The 21538-nt window shown below is 39.2% G+C and overlaps 1 protein-coding gene across 1 annotated transcript; it reads left to right on the top strand.

The window, feature by feature from the left end:
- The first annotated feature begins 1595 nt into the window (after positions 1-1595).
- TPH1 (tryptophan hydroxylase 1) lies at positions 1596-20158 on the top strand. The gene is made up of 10 exons (XM_044260912.1): positions 1596-1712; positions 3760-3943; positions 5984-6084; positions 9797-9864; positions 10003-10199; positions 12433-12568; positions 13732-13858; positions 16356-16451; positions 17724-17857; positions 19857-20158. The coding sequence occupies exons 1-10, from the start codon at positions 1596-1598 to the stop codon at positions 20029-20031; spliced, it is 1335 nt and encodes a 444-aa protein (XP_044116847.1). The 3' UTR covers positions 20032-20158.
- The last annotated feature ends 1380 nt before the right edge of the window (positions 20159-21538 follow it).

Raw genomic sequence — 21538 nt, 5'->3', positions numbered from 1 at the left:
TTATTAGAGCTAGTATTAACTGAGTACTTTGTGTAGGTCAGCAACTGTTCTAATTGTCTTATACACATTAAATATATATATATAAGTAAATCCTCCTTATAACCATGAGTCTGATGTCAATTATCTTCCCTCCAATTTTACAAATAAGAAACTTATATACATAGAAATTAGAACTTGTCCAGGTGAATTTGTAGATGAATTTGTTACTAGCAATTTGCCATATGATTTTATGTCTCTTACTGTTTGCATTTATATACCATAGGACAAAATTACCCATACTCTGTGTAGAAAAAAAAAAGCCTATGACCTTTCAGTGATAGTTAGATAAGAAGTGTCTCGAAAGGTTTTCCCATTTCTAAATGTATTTTGAGAATGCACCCCTGAATTTTTAGTCTCAGAGCTACCAGTTCAGAATTTCCTGTATATACTTTAAGTTTACCAAAGGTACAGTTTCTTTGCAGCTGAAAGTCTCTTTTAAGACCTCTTGTTTCTCATTCATAAATCCTTTCTGATCAGACTTTTGGATGGGCCAGAAGCCATCTCTGTTTATCTTTAGGATATTTGTTACAGGATGGGAAGGTGGGGGGTGGTAAGGGTAGTGTGCCCCTCAGATAGCATAGCTGGGATCTCAGGGTCTTATTATCTTCTGCTTATTTGTGCTTATTGGGAAATCTGTCTCTCTTACCCCTCCCTTGTACATAAGCCTGCAAATCCATTGCGGGTAAAATTGTCTTCTTTGTTTTTTATTCCTTACTGCTTTAACACTGACTATGATATTTTAGACACATGAATGTGCTTGGATTGAAATATCATTTATTTTACCATTAGTAAACAGTTGAATCACAGAAAAATCCAGACTATTATTAAGTTTAACCAGATTTTTGGTTTTAAAGCATTTGGCATAGAGATTGTTTTAGTTATAGAGAATAAATGGACACAATTAAAAATATTTAAGCAGTTTTTATTAAAACTCAATGAATCAAAAAGTAAACATTGAATTATATATCCTAGTCTTTTCTTGGTGCCTTAAATAGCTAAGGGACCTTGTGGTCCCCCATGTGTCCCGAGCTGCCAGGTTCTTGAATTTACAAAAGAAATAGAAGGATTTGTCCCTGTTCTGAAGGGCTTGCTGTCTTGTTGAAAGACAAGACATGCATGAATAGAACACTAGAGACCCAATATAATAAAGTGCTGAAATTGTGGGGGAGGGAGGGTAGTCTTTCATAGAGGAGAAGTGCCCAGTTCAGGCCACAGTAGAAGAACTGCAGGAAGCCAGTGGGCATGAATTACACCCTGAAGGGATTGGATTAGAAAAAAAGAAAAAGGAAACTAGCAACATGCATTGTATGCTCATTATATCCTAAGAGCTATGTTAGGCCATGTTTTATCTTACATTGGTCTCATTAAAGTCTTACGAAGGGTATCTACAAATCCATGTTTCACAAGTAAGGAAACCAGAACTTGGGTAATATTATCAAGTATTGTCTTACTGGTTTCAAATATTATCAAATATAGTCTATATTGCACAACTTCTTTTTTTAGAGCTCTCTTTCTGTTTTCATTCTTCGTTTTTAGAGAACTACACCAAATTCACCATGATTGAAGACAATAAGGAAAATAAAGACCATTCCTTAGAAAGAGGGAGAGCAACCCTCATTTTTTCCTTGAAGAATGAAGTTGGTGGACTCATAAAAGCACTGAAAATCTTCCAGGTAAGCAGTCTCCATAGTTTTTGCATAGTCATCTTCTCAAATGAGTCTCTAAAATTATATTTAAAATATAAATTACTGTAAATTCTTTGGAGATGGATGGAAGAAATTTCTTAAGCACTTAAGTTTATAAAATATTGCTCAATTCTAACAAATGGGCAAGGGATACAAACCATTTACAGAAAAGAAGACACAAATGGGAGGAAAGATTCACTTCACAGATTTCAGAGAAGCAGATTTTAATTTTGTTTTAATTAAATAGAATATTAAATTTTAATATTATCTAATGACATTGGTAATATATTCCATGGTATTTTTAATAGAGCAAAATAACAAAGATTCCAAAATTATAGTGTTCCCTACTGTCAAAGCTTCAATGCATTTGGACTTTAAAAACACCTTTGTTGCAAGCGTAAATTGGCATAATGTGTAGGGAAACAATATGTATTAGGAACCTTAAGATGTTCACGTAGTTTGACCCAGTTATTCCACTTCCATAAATCCATCTTTTAATTTCTTTTTTTTTGAGAGAAACATGCATGCATGAGCTGGGGGGGTTGTGCAGTGAGGGGAGAGAATCTTAAGCAGGCTCCACGCTCAGTGCTCAACGTGAAGCCTTATGCAGGGCTTGAGCTCATTACTCCGAGATCATGACCTGAGACAAAATCAAGAGCTGGAGGTTTACCTAACTGAGCTACCCAGGTGCACCCCCGCCCCGATAAATCCATCCTAAGAAAACAGGGTATTTACAAATCCATATGTTCACAAGTGAGGAAACCAGAACTTGGGTAATGTTATCAAGTATTGTCTTACTGGTTTCAAATTTGGATTAATTGTCTGGGGTGTTGAGTTGTATCAGTTCTTTGTATACACTGGATACTACTCTTTATATATCCGGCATTTGCAAGTATCATCTCCCATTCAGTAAGCTGCCTTTCAGGTTTATTGGTTGTTTCCTTTGCTGTGCAGAAACTTTCTATTTTAATGTTGTCCTGACAGTTTTCCCAACATCCCTGATACTCTTTTTTCTTGTTGGTTCATGTTCCTAATAATTCTTACTTCACCTCTATCTTTGCATCTACAGTTCTTCCTGTTTGGAATCCTCCTTCTACCCTTCTGTCTTCCTACTCTATCTATTCTTTAAGACTCATCTCAGTTCCTGTCTGCTTCATGAAAATGTCTACTTTCTCTGGCTCATAATGTTTTTTCCCAGAACATCTTCTGCACCTAAATACTTACTATTTGTGTTTTCTTTTAGCCTTTCCTGTGGTAGCCAACTAGATGATAAACTCCTTGTTTGACTTGCTTTTCTTTGTATACTTCACAGTTCTTACCTGGCTACTTAGGTGTCCACCAAGTTAATTCAAATTGAACTGGTTAGTGTTGGGAATCAGCTATTCTAATCTCATTTTTTTAGATGTTGAGTAATGGGTTCTTATTTTTCATTATTATGCCACTGGTGCTGGTCCTCAGCTATCCAAGTTGGTAAGAGAAGATATCCTCCTCCCACAGGTTTGCACATATGGCACCCAGTTTGGGCTGGCATGGGAAGAGAGCAGAAGAAGTAATCTGCTTCAGCTGGTTACTAAGTTTGTAGCTTAAGAGATTTGAGGTATTAAAGACACTGTTCAAGCTGTTCATCTAATTTTATTAAATGCATATTCACAAAGAAACTTTCCTTTCTAAAGGACTAGCAATAATATCACTTTTTGAAAACACTTTCATTTGTGATCAATTTTTGAAAGTTTTTTTTTATCTAGAAGAATTGATATTTTGATTTGAGATTGTTCAGTTCTGACAATTGAGGGCCTTCTAGTAGGTGTTATTTTATTAGTTTCTGGAGGGTGTGATAAATTTTTCAAACTTTTTTGAACAGTAATAATATTTAGGAGGAATTATTTTGCTGTTGGCAGGATTAAAAACACCATTTTTCTCTTTTGACTATGATGGCAAGTGTGGAATTGATTTTTAGTGGCAATGAAAGTAATGAGCTCAGTGACTATTACCACTTGAGGCTGTCATATGTGTCTTTACTCTCTGCCTTACTCAGGAGAAGCATGTGAACCTGTTACATATCGAGTCTCGAAAATCAAAGAGAAGAAACTCAGAATTTGAGATTTTTGTGGACTGTGATATCAACAGAGAACAGTTGAATGACATTTTTCATCTGTTGAAGTCCCATACTAACGTTCTCTCTGTGAATCCACCAGATAATTTTACTGTGAAGGAAGATGGTAAGTTTGAAAAGCAAAAATCCCACTCAGAAGATTAAGTACATAAAGTGTGTCCAATCTTATATTTATCTTGAAGGCATGAACTTAAAAATAAAACACTGTCTCTTCAAATTCCTTAGTTTGGTACTGAAGGGAGCCCAAAATGTAATTGCTCAAAATACTATAGAACACTTATGAAGTAACATTTTATCAAGTGTGAGAGAAGTGAAAGGGAAACACTGGGTATAAGAAAGAATTCAGAATGGTTGGAAACTGATTAAGTTTTCTCAGTTTCCAAATCATCAAGTGTTTCTTAATTTCACAAACCTTCAATTTACAATTCCTGAGCATTTAGAAATTCCCACAGGGCTTACTTAGCAGCTGGCAGATATGAAGTGAATATTCAAATTTGTTGAGAATATTGACAGTCGCTGACAACTATGATGTGAATACACTCTTTTTTTTAAAAGACTTTATTTATTTATTTGACAGACAGAGATCACAAGTAGGCAGAGAGGCAGGCAGAGAGGGAGAGAGGAGGAAGCAGGCTCCCTGCTGAGCAGAGAGCCGGATTTGGGGCTTGATCCCAGGACCCTGGGATTATGACCTGAGTGAAGGCAGAGGCTTTAACCCACTGAGCCACCCAGGCGCCCCGTGAATACACTCTTTAGACAGTCCACCCTTTCCCCACTCCCACCAAAAGCAAGTGAAAAGCAACAAAGCCTCCTAAGGTTTCAGGTGGCTAAGAACTTCTGTTGTGGAAAAAATCCTTGGGACAAAAGATAAAAGGATAATAGAACCACATTTTGTATATAGTATATAATTTAGAATAATCCCTTAGAACATGCACAGTACTGGGGTGTAATCAGGGCTGATACTCATTTGTTATGTATTTGTATGGCTGTGTAAGTTATTAAAATAATAATATGCTTCTATTTATGAGTGCCAGATAGCTGTTTCCCCCAGTCCTTTGCATATCCCCGCCATGCCTGAAGGTTGTGTGCTCCAGATGCTACCCTCGGAGTCCCAGGCCCACTACAAATAACCAAAGGGTTAGCAGCTGGTGGGGCAGGAACCTAGGACTCTGCTCCTGTCTATTTTGAGTGACTTGTGCACCTGTGGTATTTCTGGTTAAATCTACTTGACTATCACTTTTGCGTATGTTAAAAAGAGCATTAGGCTGGAACAAGGTGGATTGAATTCTAGTCCTCTCTCTTCCAACAGAGATGAGTTACCTTGGATAAACTACCTCTCTGAGCTTTGATTATCCCATCTGTAAAATGAGGAGTTTTCTAGGGGCTAAATGGTTCAGTTGATATTTAGGGAATAAATATTATGATTTATGTCAGTTATTTCTACGAAGAAACAGGGATACAAACATATAGCCCTTCCCCTAGAGTCCTTCCCGATCTTTCCTATAAGACAGATATAAGCAGATCTGTGTCAGAGAATCAGAGCCCCAGGGACAGAGAATTAGCTCCACCTACAGGGTTGGGGAAGGTTCATTTGATTTGGGTCTTGAAGGAGGAAAAGGATTTTTTTAGGAAAATAGAAGGATGGCGGCGGGGGTGGGGGGGTGGAGGAGGAGAGAAGGAGAACAGCAGGTGCAAATGCCCAGAGTTACAGGAGGGCTTGTATCTCTGAGGGAAGGTGAGGGGGTGAGGGACCAAAGTGACAAAGGCATCAGTGATCTCTAAAAGCCTTTGCCTCAAAGAAAAGAAACATTCAAAATTCTCATTAAATTAGCACCTCATTCTGCTTTTTTGAAAAGGATAGTTAATATGTAGCTTATACAATTTTTTTGATACTTTAGTTCTATTACTAAAGTATAGCATTTCTCCATACTTAGGAAATCAAGGCTCAAAAATTTCTTTGAACTAAAAAATTTTGAATGAATTTTACTTATTAGAAAAAGGGCAATTTACTTATATAAATTTTGCCTCAAAGTACAAGCTACAATAAAAAAAATTTCATCTAAATGTACTTATTACTTTCTTAATTTCTTCTTTCTTATTGCCTTCAGATCATGTCTTCAACTGTTAGTGGTTTTGTATTTTGCAGGTATGGAAACTGTTCCTTGGTTTCCAAAGAAGGTTTCTGACCTGGACCATTGTGCCAACAGAGTTCTGATGTATGGATCTGAACTGGATGCCGATCATCCTGTAAATATTTTTAATAAATATTTCCATGAAAATAATATAAAGCAAACTAAAAATTAGGGGAAATTCTTTTCTATTTTTTGGAGAACGTGCATATTCCAGAATAAATGGGATCTGGGTTTTTTTTGTTTTGTTTTTGTTTTTTTTAAAAAATCCCATTCAGGGGCGCCTGGGAGGCTCAGTGGGTTAAGCCGCTGCTTTCGGCTCAGGTCATGATCTCGGCTCCCGGGATCGAGTCCCACATAGGGCTCTCTGCTCAGCAGGGAGCCTGCTTCCTCCTCTCTCTCTCTCTGTGCCTGCCTCTCTGCCTACTTGTGATCTCTGTCAAATAAATAGATAAAATCTTTAAAAAAATAAATAAAAATCCCATTCATCCATTTGACAGACAGAGATCACAAGTAGGCAGAGAGGCAGGCAGAGAGAGGGAAGGGGAGCAGGCCCCCCGCTGAGCAGAGAGCCTGATGTGGGGCTCAATCCCCTGACCCTGGGATCATGACCTGAGCTGAAGGCAGAGGCATAACCCACTGAGTCACCCAGGTGCCCCAAATGGGATCTGGTTTTAATCTGGATTTTGGGAAGTGCCCGTAGTTTTCCACATTGGTGGAATCCCAACTAATGTCTGAAGAACATCTAAATTCATTAGCTCTGAAACACCTGTCCCATGTCTGGCATTCCTATTAATAAGAGCTTCTCTGTAGTAGAATTCTCAAGAATTCTGCTAAAATGAAGACAGTATCTGCAGCAGTTTTTGTTTAAGTGGGTATGGATTATTGGAAATGGGGGGGGGGAGACAGGTAAGGATAAGGGAGAAATACTTACTACTAGGTGTCCGGCAGGACTGATTTATTAGGCAGTTGATGAACTGGGAAGTTGTTTCTTTGGAAAATTATACGAGACATAGTACAGGCATGAGTTGGAGAATTAGCAAGCCGAGCATTAGGGTGGCTATGGAGTCATAGGGTTCTGGGAAGGTTGAGGGAAAAAAAGAGTGCCATTTTGGAGTCGTATGCAGCAGGTCTTTGATCTGCCACTTAGTAGATCTGTTCGTTGGCTGCATATTGCCTTAGAGAGCCCTCAGCTGATCTACCCTTTTTTCTATAATATCGCGTTGAGCAATTTATTAATTGTAATTGTATTTGCCCTCAAGGCATTTGCAGTCTAGTTGGAAAATAAAGCACACATCTATAAATAAGCATGTGATTAAATTGTGATAAGTCCTAAGTGGAATGAACAGATTGCTTTGAGGTGCACATAAGAAGGCAAACACTTCTAGTTGAAGAGATCAGAGAAAGGCAACATTTTAACACAGTCTTAAAAGAGTTTGGCAGGAAAGAGATGGGGAGAAAGAACAGTTCATTGTAACATGAGCAAAGGTTCAGAGGTAAGAAAATCAGAGGTAAGAGCATGTTTATGGAGAGGTGGCTAAATAATTTTTTCTGATCTACTACCAAGTGCTACTGATTTTTATCTCCTAAATATTGCTTAAATTTGTTCCTTATTTATCCCTATTATCATACCTTTAACTGATTCCTTGCCCTCCAATTCACCACCTCAAACCCATTCTCCTCATAGTCACTAGAATGATCTAAAACTTCAGTATGAGCATTATCCCTTTTCTGCCTAAAACTCACCAACAATACCTAGGTACCCACCTAAGAAAATTGAAAGCATATGTTCATACAAAAGCATGTACATAAATTTTCATAGCAGCTTAATTCATAGTAACAAAAAAGTAGAAACAACTCAAATGTCCATCCACTGATAAGCAGATCATTAAATTGTGGTAAGTCCATAAAATGGAATATTAGTGATCATAAATTAACACAAAATATGGATACATGCATGCTACAACAGGGAGCAACCTTGAAAACTGTGATAATAGAAGAAGCTGGTCACAAAAGACCATGTGTTTATGATTCCTTTTATATGAAATATCCAGAACACCCAAATTCATAGGAACAAAAAGTAGATTAATGGTTGCCAGGGGCTGGAGATGAAGGGAAGTGGTGGGGGGTCTGTGAATGAGTGTGGTGTTTCTTCTGTGGATAAACTGAAATTATAGTGGAAGTGGTTGCACAACACTGTGACTGTACTAAAATCATGACACTGTACACTTTAAAATTTTATGGTGTGTGAATTATATATCAATAAAGCTGTTTTTTTTTTTTTAAAATCACCAATGGTTTCCCATCACCCAAACACTGAAATCCAAGCTGTTTCAGACCCTGACTAGCAGACCTCAAACTAGTCTGCGCCAGGCTCCACCTCCTTCTTCAAGCTCCAGCTCATATTTCCTCAGTCACAGTTTACTGGTTTTCATTGCTGCACTGATATTGATGCTATCCTTTCTGTCCTTTCCCACCCAACTGTCCCCACTCCTTTTCTGAGACTTAGCTTGGGAGTCACTGTTGGGAAACCCTTCCTGACCACACCCTACTTTCTTTCACATACTCTGGATTAGGAGTTTCTCTTTTGAGTTCAGTGGCATTTGGGGCATATCTCTAATAAGGCAGTTAGCATATTGTTTCATAATAATTGGTTGATGTAAACTCCCTGAAGACCCAGGTTGTGCTTTGCTCCTGTTTGTTTCTCTGGATTTTAACACAAGGCCAGGTGCATAGGAGGGGCTTGTAAATCTGTGTTAAAGAGAAATAATTCTCTCTTTAGAGAGAGAGAATTCAGGGGTCTTCCCCTTTTTTCCTGTTTTGCATTATTGGCTGTTTTCTCCTGGGCTTTGCTTTTTTTTTTTTTTTTTTTAAGATTTTATTTATTTATTTGACAGACAGAGATTACAAGTAGTCAGAGAGGCAGGCAGAGAGAGAGAGGAGGAAGCAGGCTCCCTGCTGAGTAGAGAGCCCGATGCAGAGCTCCGATCCCAGGACACTGGGATCATGACCTGAGCTGAAGCTTTAACCTGAGGCTTTAACCCACTGAGCCACCCAGGCACCCCCTGGGCTTTGCTTTTTGAAGTCTTATTTTTTCTGTTTGGTTTTTTAAAAAATATTTTCTAGGTATAAATTCTAATGTTACTATTTTATCTTTTTATTATTATTGTTAGCTTTAGCAAATATGAATATGTTTGCATTTTGTGATGAAATCTAAGGCTAGATTTAGTTGTCATGACTCCATGTATTATTAGTTACCATTTTATTATGAATTATGATTACAGGAAAATATAGCTGAAGATGTCAAACGATTAAGAAAAAAAAAAATCTCACATTTGGAGAAGAGTTGTGTGTTTAACTAGGATGATGCTTTTCTTATTCCTCAAACCATTTTATTTTTGTAGCCACTATAAGATTTTTGTATCTTTGTATCTATAGTATCTTTTATTTAGTAGCCATTATAGTATTAAGCTTTCATATAACATTGCCTTTTTTATTAACTTATTTTATTGAAATTCGATTAGTTAACATTTAGTGTATCATTAGTTTCAGATGTTCAGAGTTCAGTAATTCATCGGTTGCATATAACACCCAGTGATCATTACATCACATGCCCTCCTTAATGCTTATCACCCACTTATCCCATCCCCCTCACCCATAAGATTGCCTTTAAAATAAAAATAATCATACATTTCTGAACAGTGCTTGCTCAAAATTACAATTAGGTAGCCCTTTAATATCGTAACTTGAGTAATAATGAAAAGTTCCCTAAATATCATTTGTCAACATTTTAAAATATGGATATTTTTAAACTTTTCTTTAATTATCAGGGCTTCAAAGACAATGTTTATCGTAAAAGACGGAAATATTTTGCAGACTTGGCTATGAACTATAAACAGTAAGTATATTATAAAAATAACTTACTCAATTTTGAAATAAAAAATGAATAGAGTAGACTATGCTTATTTAACAAATAAAAGATAAATACTATTTTTTACTGAATGCTAATTCAAAATAACTCTGTATGTCTCACTAGTGGAGACCCCATTCCCAAAGTTGAATTCACTGAAGAGGAGATTAAGACCTGGGGAACTGTGTTCCGAGAGCTCAACAAACTTTACCCAACCCATGCCTGCAGAGAGTATCTCAAAAACTTACCTTTGCTTTCTAAATATTGTGGATACCGGGAAGATAATATCCCCCAATTGGAAGATGTCTCAAACTTTTTAAAAGGTAATATGCTTAATTTTTTGTAAGGGGTATGTTGAGCTCTGTTGTGATTATGACAGAATTATTAAGAGGAATAAAAAGTTCAAGTGAATGGGAGGTCAGAATTTTCCTTACTGTGTCCTGGAGTATTGGACCCAGTATTGGGCATCCCATTTGAAGAGGGACAATTATAACCTGGAGTGAATGTGGAGAAGTGAGCAGAATTATAAGGGGCTTGGAAAATGTATTATATAAGTAAAGTTTAAAGGACTCTTAGGATGCTTCACCTGGAGATATAGGGGACATGATAGCTTTATTTAAATACTAGCTGATCATCTTATGTAATAGAGGGAATACTATGTGACCCTAAAGTAAATGACAGTTGGATAGAAACTGCAAGCTTTTAGCTCAAAATGGAGAGAACCTTGTTAAATGAGCCATTTGAAAATGGAGCAGGCTCATGAGATTTCTGCACCCCTGGGGTTTTCATGCAAAAGTTCTACACCCACTTGTCAGGGATGTGGTAGAGAACACTCAGGCTCCTTGGAGAAGACTGGAGTAAATGGTCTCCAAAGCTCCTTTCCACCCTAAGACCCCATCTTTCTCCCAAGGAAGAAGATGTGCTAATAGAAGCATCAACAAAGAAGCATCAACAGTTTTTTTCCTTTTAGTTCTTCCTGCTTATTTAGTTCAGGCTTCCTTATTTTTTCTAGCTAGTACAGGAAGTAAAATGATCAGTGATTTCCAGGGTTTACAATATATAAGAAAAATAAATATCCCCCTTGATCTCAGCAGACTAGAACCTTAGGGAACAAATAGAAGTTATGTATTTCATGTTTATTTCCATCATGGTCTGAAATTTCTATCTTTGAATTTCTTACATAGACCATCATAAAAACCTACATATCTGTTTGACTCCATAATTCTTGTTAGTCAACCACTATGCACAAAACTAAGAAAAACTAAGCAAGAAAAATGCACTATTGTTTTATAAGAGAAGAACTCCTATAAATGGTTCCTATAAAGAGTAGATTTTTAAAAAAAAAGTGATTAGGATGACACAGAACCAACACACATGACCTCCCATATGGGTCTGACAAAGATGGGCAAGCATATGCTGTAGAAGTTATCACGTTAAATTTGCTTGAGATTTGGAGGAAGTATTTTGCTAGGGATAGAAAATGGAAAGCTGTTCACTTGGGGTCTGGAGCGTGAGCTGGTTGCTGAACAGGTTGCTAAAGGTGTTTCTGGGGAAATTGTCAAAGAAGGAAACCCGAACCTAAATGATTGTTCAAACAAAACATTGGTTAGAAAGCGCTCTTCACACTATCTAATTTGGTGGCCCCTAGATGCATGTGGTTGTTTAAATAATTCACGTTAGGGTAAATCAAAATGTTAGTTTCCTAGCCACAGTAGCCACATTTCAAGTGCTTAATTAGCCCTGTGTGGTTAGTGGCTACCTTACTGAGTAGCCTAGCTGTAGAGCATTTCCATTATTGTGGAGAGTTCTATTGGACTATGAAATCCACCCATCAGAGTGGGGAAATCCAAGTACAAAAAGAACTGGGTGGAAGTGGAAGAGCAGGGGTCCAGGGTTTGAAGTGAATGACGGGCGTTGAACTTATCCCCTGAGTCACTGCTGCCCTACTGGCTGGCCCCTTCTATGGAGGGCAAGCAGCCATAGCTGTTGGGAATCGAAGTGCACCATCCAATTTAGATAAAATATACTTTGCAAGAGAAAGTACTGGCTAAAAGTGGTATAGCTTAAAAAGTGGTTCTGATCTAAATTAATAGATCTTGTTGTTGTTGATGTTTTTGTTTTTTTTTTATTTTTTTGGTTTTTAAATTTTTTTTTTGAAGGAAGTAAGATTGTCTAGGAGATATCCTAAATCCTTTAGGGAAAGAGTGAGGTATAATAGAAGGAGACCTGGGCTCTCATTCTACCCTTATCATTTACGGTGTGACTTTGGGCACATTATCGAGTCTCTGAGCCTCAGTTTAATAGTTGTCACAATGAGGAGAGTAAACTTCATCTCAAATTGTAGACATGAAAGTAGATATAATATGTAAGATCTAACGCATTTCCTGACCCACCGTAAGCATTTGAAAATTATTACTTCTGCATAGTTCACACATGTACGTTTAGTTTCCATGTTTTCCCTTAAAATGCTACCGGGTGCCACTGGCAGAATTAAAATGTTGGAGAAAATGGTCTGTTGAGGTGAAGATTTTCTTCGTTTTCTCCTTTGCTTTGCAGAGCGCACTGGTTTTTCCATCCGTCCCGTGGCTGGTTACCTGTCACCAAGAGATTTCTTATCAGGTTTAGCCTTCCGGGTTTTCCACTGCACACAGTACGTGAGACACAGTTCCGACCCTCTCTATACCCCAGAGCCGTGAGTACTTCCGTTTAGGATTCATTCATCAAATAGTTATTTGATGGAGTCTGGTGTGACAATTAAATGAATGAATATGTGTAAAAAATTTGAAACAGTGCCTGGCACATAATACACGCTCCATGGTCTATGTATGTTAGCCGTTATCATTACTATTTTTAATTGACACCCTGTTACCTGTTAGGTGCCCAATGCTAGCCTAAGCATAGGGAGTGTAAAAAAATCAGACAAAAGTTTCTGCCTTCATAGAATTTACATTCCAGTGGGAATAGAGATAATAAACAAGTAAATATATATAAATATAATAAATATATAATATATGTAAATTTATATCTGTGTAAATATATATATATATTTTTGAAGATTTTATTTATTGGGGCACCTGGGTGGTTCAGTGGGTTAAAGCCTCTGCTTTCCGCTCAGGTCATGATCCCAGGGTCCTGGGATCGAGCCCTGCATCGGGCTCTCTGCTCAGCAGGGAGTCTGCTTCCCCCTCTCTCTGCCTGCCTCTCTGCCTACTTGTGATCTCTGTCAAATAAATAAATACAAATCTTTATTTAAAAAAAAAGATTTGTATTTATTTATTTGACAGAGATCACAAGTAGGCAGAGAGGCAGGCGGTGGGGGGGATGAAATGAGGGGGAACAGGCTCCTTGCTGATCAGAGAGCCGGCCGGATGTGGGGCTCGATCCCAGATCCCTGAGTTCCTGACCTGAGCGGAAAGCAGAGGCTTTAACCCACTGAGCCACCCAGGCGCCCCTGTAAATATATATATTTAATATCACCAATCAATGGTGATAAGTGCCACTGAGAAAAGTAAAGCAGAGAAAGGGGATTGTGGCGGATGTGTGGAGGGTTTCAATTTTGAAAAGTGTGATCAGACAAGGACTCACTAAGAAGGTGACATTTGAGCAGAGACCTGATTTGGTTGGGGTGTGGGACAGACATATCTATGGGTATCTTATGTGTATATGTTTGTAAGTGGCCTAAGTTTTGAACCGAAATAGTTTCTTCAGTAAATTAATAGTGTCTTTCATGGTCCACTTGCAGAGTAATACCACCTGAATGAAAGTAAGATCAGATTTTGGTTTGATTGAATTGTTGGCCGTGGTTTATATGTGACATGAGCATCACAGAGTGACGAACTTTTACCTCTTTTTCAGAGATACTTGCCATGAGCTCTTAGGTCATGTCCCCCTTTTGGCTGAACCTAGTTTTGCTCAGTTCTCCCAAGAAATTGGCCTGGCTTCCCTTGGAGCTTCAGAGGAGTCTGTTCAAAAACTCGCAACGGTATAAATTGGAAAATAGCTGTAGAGATCAGTAATTCTTATCAGGTTTGGGATGGGAGTGTCAATTTAAAAGGACGTATTTAAGGTGACTGTTAGACAGTTTGTCTTTGCTCATATTTAATTTAATTTAAATAATTTCAATAGCAGTAAAGGAGGATGTGAAATTTTAAGATTCATCAAAAGGAGACATGGGCTTTAAAAAAAGGCAGAGAAACACTGGAATTCAATCATGTTTATTGTTTGTAGATTTTTTTTTAGTAAAAATGATGAGTCCTTTGAAAATGATGCTAAAGATGCTTTTGAGTCTCTGTGCTGGAAATACAAAGATGAGTAAGAGCTGGTTCCTGCCTTCAAGGAGTTTATTTACAACTTAAGGAGACAGTCATTTTGGAATGGGATAAACTCTACAGAGAAATTCAGGAAGAGTGTTCTGGGAGGGCAAAGAAAGGCTTGGGGAAGGTTTCATGGAAGAGGAATGTCGGGGCTGGCCTAGGGAAGGTGGGTCATGTTTTCACCTGCCAAGAAAGGAAGGAAGAGGATCTTAGGATAACGGCACCCAAGGAAAGACAAGGAGGTGCTTGGTGTATCTGGGGAAATGACAGGAAGCTGGAACGGAGTGTGATAGGGTGGGGGATGGAGTATGAAAAAGGCTGGATGATTAGAACAGTGCTTCTCAAACTGTGGTTTGGGGACCCCCTGGTGTTCCTGAAACCCTTGCACAGGGTCCTTGAGTGAAATATGCACTCGGGGTGCAAAGTGGATTTCTTTTCTTTTCTTTTTTTTTTTTTCATGGTTAGAAAGAAGGGACTTTATTTATTCTAATTTCTGAAACAGGCTACTCACCTGTTTAATTTTTTTTTCCAATTTATTTATTTTCAGAAAAACAGTATTCATTATTTTTTCACCACAGCCAGTGCTCCATGCAAGCTGTGCCCTCTATAATACCCACCACCTGGTACCCCAACCTCCCACCCCCCCGGCACTGCAAACCCCTCAGATTGTTTTTCAGAGTCCATAGTCTCTCATGGTTCATCTCCCCTTCCAATTTACCCAAAAGCACATACCCTCCCCAATGTCCATAACCCTACCTCCCTTCTCCCAACCCCCCTCCCCCCAGCAACCCACAGTTTGTTTCGTGAGATTAAGAGTCACTTATGGTTTGTCTCCCTCCCTATCCCATCTTGTTTCATGGATTCTTCTCCTACCCACTTAAGCCCCCATGTTGCATCACCACTCCCTCATATCAGGGAGATCATATGATATTTGTCTTTCTCCGCTTGACTTATTTCGCTAAGCATGATACGCTCTAGTTCCATCCATGTTGTCGCAAATAGCAAGATTTCGTTTCTTTTGATGGCTGCATAGTATTCCATTGTGTATATATACCACATCTTCTTGATCCATTCATCTGTTGATGGACATCTAGGTTCTTTCCATAGTTTGGCTATTGTGGACATTGCTGCTATAAACATTCGGGTGCACGTGCCCCTTTGGATCACTACGTTTGTATCTTTAGGGTAAATTCCCAGTAGTGCAATTGCTGGGTCATAGGGCAGTTCTATTTTCAACATTTTGAGGAACCTCCATGCTGTTTTCCAGAGTGGTTGCACCAGCTTGCATTCCTACCAACAGTGTAGGAGGGTTCCCCTTTCTCCGCATCCTCGCCAGCATCTGTCATTTCCTGACTTGTTGATTTTAGCCATTCTGACTGGTGTGAAGTGATATCTCATTGTGGTTTTGATTTGTATTTCCCTGATGCCGAGTGATATGGAGCACGTGGATTTCAATATAAGAGCTAGAGATCATTGATATGGTTTCAGATTCCACACTGCAGCTGAACTCTAAGAAATTAGCACTTGTTGAGTTTTGATGTAGTGTCAAAGAATATCCACAGTTATCTGAAAAGACTATTAGAATCCATAACCTTCTTCTAACTGCTTATCTGTGTGAGGCTGAGTTTTTTTCATAGCCTTTAACTAAAACAACATAGGGCAACAGGTTAAATATAGAAGCAGATATGAGAATCCATCTTGTTTTTCTAGCCAGACATTAAATAACATCTAGACAGACATTCAAAAAGATAGGGAACAATGTAAAACAATGCTTCTTTCCTGACCCTTTTAAAAATGTGCAATAGAGTTACTTTGCATTAGATTGGTATGTTATCATAAAATGGTTGATTACATTTTAAAATTAATTAGTAGACATGTAAATGTTTTCAGTTTTAACTTTTACTCTAATAAATTTAGTGAGCTGTAATCCACATAAATAAAAGGTCCTTCGGGTCCTGAGTAATTTTTAAGAATAGGCAAGAGTCCTGGGAACAGCAGTTTGAGAAGTACTGGTTTAGAATGAGGCCAGGTTGTAGAAATACTTGGGAACCAGTCTGGGGATCTTGAACTTCTTTCCAGGGCACTGTGGGTCTGTGACTAATAGTTGCTGTTTGTTTTAAATTGAGTTATTCAGGCTGGGGAAGTAATATCAATGTCCTTTTGCAGTGCTACTTTTTCACTGTGGAGTTTGGTCTCTGTAAGCAAGACGGGCAGCTGCGAGTCTTTGGTGCTGGATTACTTTCTTCTATCAGTGAACTTAAGGTAAAAGCCATAAATCTCTCCACATAGCTATGTTCATGTACTATAATTGATATGACCGGAAAGAGTTTTTGGACTTGAACAAGTGCATACTATGGAAAATACTTGGGGTGGCAGTAAAGACAATTTTCTCTATTTCCTAGGTTTATAGAGATACCCTATTTTTCTTTTTTCACTTGTATGTGGAATTAAAAAAAAAAGACCTTATTTATTTATTTGACAGAGAGAAAGTGAGAGCAGGAACACAAGGAGGGGTAGTAGGAGAGGGAGAAGCCGGCCTCCTGCCAAGCAGGGAGGCCGACGCAGAACTTGATCCCAGGACCCCAGTATCATGACCTGAGCTGAAGGCAGATGCTTAATGACTGAGGCACCCAGGCACCCCCTTATATGCGGAATTTAATTACTTAATTTCTTTCTCTCTTTTTTGAGTATAGTTGACATACTATAGACATGTTATTTTATTTGAAGGTTTATTTATTTATTTTGGAGAAAGAAAGTACATAAGCTGGGGGAAGGTGGGTCATGTTTTCACCTGCCAAGGTGAAATTCTCTCTCTCCCTGGAGAGAGGGAGAGAGAGAATTCCCAATGCAGGCTCCCTGCTGAGTGCAGAACCTCATGTGGGACTTGATCCCAGGACCCTGAGATCATGACCTGAGCCAAAGCCAAGAGTCGGCCACTTAACCTACTGAGCCACCCAGGTGTCCCAACGACATATCTTTTTTTTTTTTTTTAATATTTTAAAGCTTTTGCTTACAAAGTTTTGCTATTCCCTCACCATTTTTAGTGTACTAGCCGTAACTTCTCCTAAATTCTATGGAATTCTTTGAGAATTATTATTTACCCAATAAAGGAATGATCTTATGTTTGCTGAGTGATGGGTTGTGTGTGAAATACCATCCATGGCACTTCTTGCTCTCAGGAGTCTACCACCTGATGGCGGGTACAAGTCACGTACAGAAATAACTAGCACAGGCTAGGAAGTTGGCGTCATAATGCAGGAATATACATGAAGATCGTCGGGTGCCTCTTACCTGGAAAAAGTGTTAGAACAAAGTCATGGAGATGATCTTGGGGCATTTATGGGGAATAGCAAGCCATTTGTTTTTCTGGAGTATATTGTAGGTCAAATAATGACTTAGGAAATAAGTTTGGAATTGTAGGTTGGGCCCTTACATCAGTACCCTCAGTGGTGTGCTGATTCTAGTGATTATGTCTGGGATGTCATCCATGAAGTAAGACAGTATTCTTTTATTCGCTGACTCTCTGTCTCCTAGCATTCACTTTCTGGACATGCTAAAGTAAAGCCCTTTGATCCCAAGATTACCTGCAAACAGGAGTGTCTCATCACAACTTTTCAGGATGTCTACTTTGTATCTGAAAGCTTTGAAGATGCAAAGGAGAAGATGAGGTAAGGTATATCTTCCCCGTGGCTTCACTCTCCTCTGCAAAAGATAGGTCCAGTGATGGTAACAAATCACAGAAGTAAGCAGCTGGATAGTTAGAAGCCTATGAGGTAACGTCTGCCCCTGACATAGCTCCCTTTCACAAACAAATATTTAGAGTATGTTGTTTATGGTGATGTTTGGTGATTAAATATATGAATCGGATACATTGAGAAACAGGTTTCTTCCCATCAGAGTTTATAATCTATTAGGAAAAATAAACTATATGTGAATTACTATGTCACAGCATAGAAAGCCTTAGAGAGTTACAGAAGAAACTTTGTTTTCCATTTTATTCAAGAGCAATTTATTCTAGATGGGGGAACAGGGAAGGCTTAATGGCATCTGAGAAAGCACTTGAAGGATAAATAGGATTTAGATATGCTAAGTTTTAGGCTAAGGGAGAGTGTGAAACAAGTAAGGGAGGTGGAAAAATATGAGTGTGGTGCAATGAAGCTATGCTTTAACTATTTTTTAAAAAAGATTTTATTTATTTATTTGACAGAGAGACAGCAAGAGAGGGAATACAAGCAGCGGGAATGGGAGAGGGAGAAACAAGCTTCCGCTGAGCAGGGAGTCTGATGTGGGGCTCGATCTTAGGACTCTGGGATCATGACCTGAGCTGAAAACAAACACTAAAGGACTGAGCTACCCAGGCGTCCCGTGCTTTAACCACTTTTTAAAAAAAAAAAACGATTTTATCTATCTATCTATCTATCTATCAATCATCTATCTATTTATAGAGCACAAGTCAGGGGAGGAGGAAGGGAGAGGGAGAGAGAGAATCTCAAGCAAACTCTGCAGTGAGCATGGAGACAGACATGGGGCTTGATCTCACCACCCTGAGATCATGACCTGAGCTGAAATGAAGACTCAGATGCTCAAACAACTGAGCCACCCAGGTGCCCCACTATGCTTTAACTATTAATCAGCTACGTGTGTTGTTAAGAAAGAAAGACTCTGGAGACAGAGAAACTACTCAGGAGATTTTTGTAATACTTCAGGTAAAAATAAGATCCTGGGCCCCGAAAGATGTAGTAAGAAAGGAAGGACCAGAGAAGCAGAATCAACAAAATATTTGGTGGAAGGGGTCTCAGGTCATATTGTGAGATCATTGTGGGACAGATGGGGGTTGAAGACATGGTCCTTGTCTTCCAGACATTTTCTGATACTTGGGGAGTTGGGCCAGGCCCAGAACCAAATAACAATACCAGCAGGACTTCCTCTAGCTCATATGGTCCCTTTGCATAGACTCGAAGAAGCGGTCCCTCCTGGGTAGACTAGGTAGATTGCAAACTGCTTTTCAGCACTTACTCATGTACAGTTGTCCTCAGCTGTGTTCCTAGGAGTCCTGAACACAATTGTTCTTGGGGGTGCCAAATGAGAGTTTCAAATGTTGACTTGATGAAGAGGGCAGGACTTGAATCCATGAAGAAAGGGTAGAAGTTAGGTCATTTGAGAGAAAGCTAGAGGAAAACATTCTGAACAGAAAGAATGTCCATGTGCAGGAGGCAGGACTGCTCTTGGCCTGTGTGTGTGTGTGTACACACGCGCGTGTGTGTGCGGGTATGCTGGTGTGTGGGTGTAGTTAGGTAAATCACAGCTGAGGGGTGTTACTAGGCGGTCAAGTGTGCCATTGTCTCCTGATCAAGCAACTATAGTTGGTCTCCTTACTGTAGCCAAGAAATGTGTAAAGTAATAGATCATTAATAAAGTCACCTACAGGATCTTTCCCTAGCAATGCAGGTGTGGATGTGTCTATGACAACTTTAGGTTTCCTATATGTGGAGGATTCCAGGGGATCTCTGCATGTGCTGTGTAGGGAAGCAGGTCAGATGGGTTGTGTGAACAACTGATGAAGATTCATCTGTCACCTAGGGTGTGCAGTAGGTTTGCTGTTGCTCATTCAGTTTTCATCCTCTGCTTCCTGGAAATTGATTGCCTCTTATTTGATTTCTTAAATAGAGAATTTACCAAAACAATTAAGCGTCCATTTGGAGTGAAGTATAATCCATACACACGGAGTGTTCAGATATTGAAAGACACCAAGAGCATAACCAGCGCCATGAGCGAGCTGCAGCATGATCTCGATGTCATCAGGGATGCCCTTGCGAAGGTCAGCAGACAGCCGATCAGCTGATCCCGAGAGGGTCTAAGCGCCAGTTCCAAGGCCTGTGGGCCAGCTCCTGCTTTTCTTGAAGACCTGCTTGTGGAGGGACAGCAGCCAAACGATATTCTCCACTCCTATTCCTTAATCATTTCTTTGAAAATTTGCCCCTGAATACTCTATTCCACTACCTATTATGTTTGGAGGGTAACAGCTTTAGTGAAATGTGATTCATATACGTTATAATTCACTGACCCCTTGTTTTTTTATAGAGAATTTTTTTCACCCCAGAGATAGATCTCATACCAGCTTGATTCTCTTTTCCCTAATCCTTCTTGAATAAAATGACCTTTACGATCACTTAAAATACCTGGAAGGGTATTATGGACCTGACGCATACTGCTACCTAAGATCCTCTTACTTCCAAAGTATCTTACTTATCTTTGGCTTTGTGCCAACCTTGATCACATTCACAGCCCTAAATTTAATAGGAGACCGGCTTTTTCCACTTCTAGTGTGGGCAGGAGTACAGAGGTCTTTGTATGTGAAGCCTACCTTGTAAAGAGGTAGTCTAGTTTCCAAGTGTGGTATCTTATAGGGAAGTATGAGTAGCCAAATCTGGAAAGGTTGATTGGGGTATAATCATCAAGCCCAGGCTAATAATTTGGGACTTTATTTGGTAGGGAACTAGGGAGTCCCTTCCCAAGCGACCATCCTCCTTGAGCGAGACCCTTTGCTTTCTAAGGCATTGCATGATGCTGGTTTTGTTTTAGATGATCTCTTATACTCATGGGGCCAAGGGGAACTTCGGGGTACCATACAAGGCCCTATACTTACACATGCAGAGTATTGTGATGGGATTTGTCCTCAGGTTAGCAGGAGATGTCATTGTCAAATGGAGAGTTCAAACTGAGACAGATGAAAGAAACGCAAAGTTAAGGTTGGGAAAGCAACACTGAGCACTTCATTTCCAAGGTATAGGTGAGGTCATAAATATGGAGGCAAGGTATAGGGGGTCGAGGGTGGGGAAATGAGTGAGGAAATGGGATGTAAGAAAAGTGAAGAAGACCATTTTAGGTCTGACACCAAAAATGCAAGGGTGGCAAGGACTGGTTTTTATGTGCTGTTGGTATGTAGGACAGGGAATGAGCCTGTTAGAAGAGGATGAAGCTGGAAGTGTGAATATGTGCTGTGTCTTTTCCATTTGCTCCTTTTCTCCTCCCCACCTTTCCCTCAGGTTTCTGTCTTTGGCCCTCTTCTCTCTCTGCCATCTCTTTATGGGAAATGGCATCCACATCTCTGACTTCGATTCTTTTTTTTTTTTTTTTTAGATCTATTTATTTATTTTAGAAGGTGGCAAGGGACAGAGGGAGAGAGAGTCCTAAGCAGACTCTACACTGAGTGTGGAGCCTGATATAGAACTTGATCTCACAACCCTGAGATCAGGACCTGAGCCAAAACCAAGAGTTGGATGCTCAACCTACATCACCCAGGTTCCCCCATGACTTCAATTCTTGTTTTCTGTGACTTCCATATTTGC

The sequence above is a fragment of the Neovison vison genome, chromosome 7, assembly GCF_020171115.1.
Source record: "Neovison vison isolate M4711 chromosome 7, ASM_NN_V1, whole genome shotgun sequence".
Classification (NCBI taxonomy): Eukaryota; Metazoa; Chordata; class Mammalia; order Carnivora; family Mustelidae; genus Neogale; species Neogale vison.
This window is presented reverse-complemented; position numbering and strand designations above follow the sequence as displayed.